The sequence below is a fragment of the Lupinus angustifolius genome, chromosome LG03 (assembly GCF_001865875.1).
Source record: "Lupinus angustifolius cultivar Tanjil chromosome LG03, LupAngTanjil_v1.0, whole genome shotgun sequence".
In the NCBI taxonomy this organism is placed as follows: Eukaryota; Viridiplantae; Streptophyta; class Magnoliopsida; order Fabales; family Fabaceae; genus Lupinus; species Lupinus angustifolius.
In genome coordinates, this window is record NC_032011.1 from 14,685,500 (window position 1) to 14,691,760 (window position 6,261).

Below are 6,261 nucleotides of genomic sequence, written 5' to 3' on the forward strand. Positions count from 1 at the left end.
GTCAAAACAGCTTTTCTAAATGGAAACATTAATGAAAATATTTATATGGTGCAACCAAAACACTTTGTAATGGGAGACCGAAAGAATATGGTTTGCAAATTGACAAAATCCATCTATGGGCTAAAACAAGCGTCTCGTCAGTGGTACCACAAATTTCATGAAGTGATTCTCTCTTTTGGTTTTCAGATGAATTCAGTCGGAGATTGTGTGTATCAGAAGTTCAGTGGGAGCAAGTATATTTTCTTGCTCTTATATGTGGATGACATACTGCTTGCCATAAATGATGTGGGTACCTTGTTAGAAACCAAGACATTTTATCCAGTAATGTTGAAATGAAGGGTCTTGGTGAAGCTTCGTTTGTATTAGGAATCCAGATACACCGAGACAGATCTCGGGGTATCCTTGGATTATCACAAAAGAGCTATATAGAAAAGGTACTTAAAAGATATGGCATGCAGGACTGTAAAGTAATGGATACTCATGGATACTCCAGTTGCTAAGGGAGACAAATTTAGTCTCAATTAGTGCCCTAAAGGAAATCTGGAAATTCAGGAAATGCAAAAGATCCCGTATGCATTAGATGTAGGGAGTCTTATGTATGCTCAAGTATGTACGCGTCCGGATATAGCGTTCATAGTTGGGGTTTTAGGCAGATATATGAGTAATCCAGGAATGGACCATTGGAAAGCAGCCAAAAGGGTCATGAGGTACTTAAAGGGAACAAAAGACTATATGCTCACATATAGGAGATCAAACCAATTAGAGATCATTGAGACTATATGCTCACATATAGTAGACGATTTACTTCGGGCTATGTTTATCTGTTAGCTGGTGGTGCAGTTTCTTGGCGTTCTGCCAAGCAAAACCTTGTAGCTTCATCCAAGCAGAATATATAGCATGTTATGAGGCATCACTTCAGTCATCATGGCTCAGAAATTTTGTCACTGGGCTGCGGGTTGTGGAAAGGATTGAAAGACCATTAATGTGATAATAAGTCAGTCGTGATGTTCTCCAACAACAATAGGAGTTCGGCAAAGTCGAAACACATCGACATTAAGTTCCTAGTTGTGAAGGAGAAAGTACAAAGTGGACAGCTTTCCATAGAACATTTAGGCACTAACTCCATGATTGCGGATCCTCTTACAAAAGCTATCACACCCAAGGTCTTTCATGAGCATACTGCTCACATGGGTGTTCTGCAGTGTGAGGATTCTTTAGTTTGGTGGGAGTTAGAAAGTGCACACTTTTATTGTGTTCTATGCAATTTCGGTATTATGTATGGATACTTTGTATTCAAACTTCAATTGATTAATCATTCAGTTTGGTATTCTGTCATTATACTTTGTACAATAAGGTTTTATGTTATTATTAAGGATCTCACTAAAGTTAAGTAGGACCCGTTGAAAATTGACATGTACAGATCATATTCATGTAATTTTCATGTTACACATTTCATGATGTATCTATGTCATTTAGTTGTGTCAATGTTGGTGATAATTATTGAATTAGTCATGATTAATATGGTGAAGTTCATTGTGATTCGATATGGAGACAAGACTAATGGACGGGATAATTTAGGTATGCCTAAGTCATAAATGGCAATATTTAAGCGCGCATTAAGGATAACACGTATGGAGAATCATATGTGTGACCAGTGGAAGATTGTTAGAATTACTGACAATTTATGGGTCACAAATATAATTCTATAATTGTGTTATGACCATTATGTAATTAGCCAAAATATAAAATGATCTTCAGCAATTTAATCTGGTGGCTAAGGGTATATGTGTCATGAAATAATATAAGTGTAGATACCTTCAGGCAATTTCTGATTTGATGAAGGGACTGAATCAGAATTATTGCAACTAAAGTAGTAACCACTACGGGGTTACTTTTATGAGTTATGATCCCCATTTGTAGAGCAACAGAGTTTCAGGTGTAATGGTTGAGGAGAATAAGGTAGGATGAGGATAGTGTTATCCACAAGGATATAACACTATCAACTCATCCATTAGGATATAACATAAGGTTCCTCACAACACACAACAACACTTAAGAACTAAGGCATATTCTCTCATTCCCTCTAGAGAGAAACTAAGGAAAACCATTCGGCGCTCTATCATGTGGAAGATCATCGCACTCTCATACCTTCGAGATTCCGGAAATGGCTCAACAAGGTATGTTCTTCATCTTCACCATGAACTCATTTGGGGTTTCTTCGGTCTGGACCATGGTTGTTCCATTTGGGTTTATGTATGGGCATAAACATTAGGTTGTGGGAACTAAGTCATGGTCATAAGAACTTTCGTGTTTCATCTATGGATTTCGGATGAAGATATTTTCTAACACGTATATCATGGGAAAATTATACAGCATATATATAGTTAAATGCTATGTAATATTAATTCCCTTTATTATATTGGCTCTACATTTTCTCTTCTTACCAGGAAAAAGTAGAGGTAACTTACTTACACATATCAGCTATCTCTAATATTGTCCTAATTTTGAAAAATAACATTTAAATAAAATAAAAATTCATAAAAATAAATATTAATAATTTTTTATTATCTATACTATATATAAAGCCAAAACTTGAAATAACTTCTTTCATTGTGTAATTTTCATTTCCTATGTTGCCCTTAACATTATTTAATTTTTGCAAAAAAACTATATAATCCTAAGAAACTACCACCAATACATTAATTAACCACGTATCTCATCTTAAATTAAACATTATCATAAACACAAAAAATATAATATAAAGTACACTGAACACAACAAATATATTTTAATTCGAAAAAATGAAATATATAAAAATTGAACATGTAGTATCACACAATATTTGCCGGTAGGCATGCATACTAGTTTGGTATAATGTTAGACATACGTTTTTTTGGATAAAAATACAGTAATTATCTTGACCCTTTTTCAACTGATCATCAATCTTTCAGTTTTTCGAGCCTGTGTTAATTGGAAAATATTAAAATAATCTCTATTATCTTTAGATTTTGTTATGACATATTATATAGAATATAATTGAATAAGATAATTTATTTTCTTAAACTAGTAATATTTTTAATGGATGTCTGGTAACAGAAAGATTATTGAAGTGTATATATTATCCTTCTCCTAATAAAACATTTTCCTACGAACAACATTTTTTTTTGACAAAGATCTAGCTATCTACGAACTTCTTGATTAGCGATTGATTGTTTATATATTATCTTTAACATCCACATTTCTCATTTCAACACATTTATTTAACTGCTGTTGTTATTTATAAATATGAATAATATATGAACGATGTAATGTAAATAACTTTTTAATTGTTAGTGTCCATTTTTTCTTCATTTATTTCTCTCCAAGACGTATATAACAAACATCTATATTTGAAGTAGTGTTGTGAGAATAAGATTGAATGGTCTAAGGTCCAATTTCTGACTTGAGTTGAAAATGATTTTGATTTGTAATTTTAATTGAGGGTTGATTCGCTTTAAACCGGAAATTCTAGTTTAACTATGTTAAACCAGAATAACCTGAAAAGTAAACTAGACTGTTAATTTAAATTTTAAAAAATCGAACACCGCTGTAATATTTTATTTTATTTGATTCAAAAAGACGAAAAAATGTTACTTTAATAAAATTATACATAATTATTATTTATATTTTTCTACATTTAGACATAATTATATTTTTATAAATAAAAATTATTAATTGTATATAAAATTGTCCAATCTAACTCAATAATTTAACTAGATATGAGACATATTTTGATTTGATTTCTAATTAGGGTTTCATATTGATTTCAAAGTATAAGAAAACATTTCTCCTGTATCCATATTTTGCATGTGCCCTCAAATGAGGCAAAATAACATATATTCATGTAAACTTAGCCACCAAATCTTAATTTATACAAAATTTGCACCATAAACTTCAAGTGATTTGATTATCTATTGCGCCAAAATAAACGTCCAATTGTAGAATTTGATTCAAAAGAGGAGTAAGAGAAGGTAAAGAATAACATGAGAAATATAAGTACGTACAATATCACTAACTAAGAAAAGACACAGTACAGAGTTTGATGAGAAGTAAAGAGAAAAACATTAATTTCTCCTTAGGTTAGTTTGAGAGTTGAATTTTGGAAGGTTAGGGAGGAAAATAAAAGAAATGGAAACCATAAAACAAGTATATTTCACAGTTAACAAACATTCATTTCCCCTCCGAATTCCAATCCAATCCTTAAATAAACTTTATCTTAACCCTCGTGCACAGCACGTGCATCAAAAAATAAGCAAAAACCTGCATCTAACACAATGACCGAAAAACTTCAACATGATGCAATTACCACCTTGCCCCTGACATCATAATCCCTTCGTTTAAACGCACCTTTCCCCTTCCTCCACCCTCCTCTCGGGCGCCGTAGACCGCTCAATATCACCTCCGCCACCGTGACACGACTTCCACCGGCAACAGTTTCCTCCAGCATCCAAGGCATCAGAAATTGGCTTAATGACCAAAATACCCTCACCTGTAACAGCACAACAGAACGCACCAAGAAACGCCACGAGCGAAACGACGCCGTATAAATCCTCGTCCGGTTTCCAAAACACGGTGAACCCCAACGCCACCATCTGAAGTGGTAGCGCGACCAAAACCGTCGCTGCAAGAGCGTAGATCCTCACCCTCAAACCTTTATTGATCACCAAAGAAAGCACCCTCCAACAAGAAACCAAGAACCATATACTATACCCAACACCAAAACCTGCGAAAACAACGCTGTTCAAAAATGGGTAACCGCAAAGAACGGTTTCACTTCCGAAACCGTCGTTAATAACAACCGCGGTTTGCCGAAAGATCAAAGGCACTTGATTCACGATAGGGTTGAAATATAACAAAAATCCTTGTAACGTGGTTATGGGGAGGCACGTGATCAGAACGAAGGAAATAGCCCAAGTATCATTCGGGGTTTTCTTTTTGGTGGAAGCGTTGAGGAGAAAGAGAAGGGTAACGAGGAACGCTGGTTCGAAGAACCCTAATGAAAAGAACACATGGAGTTTGCAAAATTCGTATTGTTGTGAAACGGAGAATGAGGGAAGAAAAGGGTAAAGATACCTTCTTCGGAAGAATGGTAACCTTAGTAGTTCTGTTATGGCCCAAAAAAAGATGAAGAGAACGAGGAGAAATCGAACGGTCCAGATTGAGTTGAAGCCTTGAAGATGGATTAGGGATTTGGATTTGAAGCGTAAGTGGAAGATGAAGCAAAGGGAAAGAACTGAGAGAACAATGAGGGAGGAGATGAAGGTTACGGTGGTGAGGTCGAAAGCTGAATTGAGAAGAGGTAATGCAGGCATGAAAACCATGGATTTATACGTATATGTAAACAAATATACGTATATATCTTGTATTTATATTGCGTCCGTGTATGATGGATTTAAATATTGTATGTTTAAAAACTACCCCGCCAAATAATGTTGAATAATTACTTGGAGGAGTTGTTGACGCCAGAGATGATGGGGCTATGGTGGTGCTGGCTGTGGTGGCGGCGGCGGGACTGGTGGTGGAGAGAGGTCGAGGTAAAGCATGGGAGAATGGGAAACAATGAAAATAGGAATTGCATGGATATATATTACGGGTGATGATGAAAATTGAGTTTGGTTGGAAGTGGAGGAAAGAATTCTAGGTTTTTTTTTTTGGCTTTGTTTTTTTGCCTCTCTCTTTCTCTCCACTATTCCAACCTGAGAGAACAGGTTATAGAAAAAGATTTGGGTTTTGAAAGAGGTAAAACCTGAAAGAGAATAGCAGAAGAAGAAAGAGAGAGGTACTTTTTGTTGTTGATGATGATAATGTTTAGCATAGAGAAGGGTGGCTTTGTGGTGTAATGAGAAGGATCCTTTAATTTCGGTCCTGTGCGGTTATGGTCAAAGATAAAGAAACAAAATATATAAGAAGATTTTACATAATAATCAAAATTAAAATAGCAACATTTTAAAAGAAAATACTATATATTATACAATTTCCTTTTTGTGTTTGATAATATTAGTTGGAAGGGAGCATATCTCTTATTCTAAAAAATCTGTGTCACTCAATTATGATTAGTCGAAATTATATTTTTTTTAACTTACTAGAGTAGATGAATCCACTTTCATCTTATACTAGTGTGTCGTGCCGATCGACCCACATTCATATTTTTCTAATATATAATGTATCAGCTTCATGTTATATTATTTAAGAAAAAATAATTTAAATATAAAAAATGCAATA

At 34.4% G+C, this 6,261-nt stretch overlaps 1 protein-coding gene across 1 annotated transcript; it reads right to left on the reverse strand.

Moving 5' to 3' along the window:
* LOC109343479 lies at positions 4,021-5,899 on the reverse strand. The gene is made up of 2 exons (XM_019581790.1): positions 4,241-5,899; positions 4,021-4,118 (listed from the first exon to the last, which is right to left on the reverse strand). The coding sequence occupies exon 1, from the start codon at positions 5,358-5,360 to the stop codon at positions 4,377-4,379; it is 984 nt and encodes a 327-aa protein (XP_019437335.1). The 5' UTR covers positions 5,361-5,899; the 3' UTR covers positions 4,021-4,118; positions 4,241-4,376.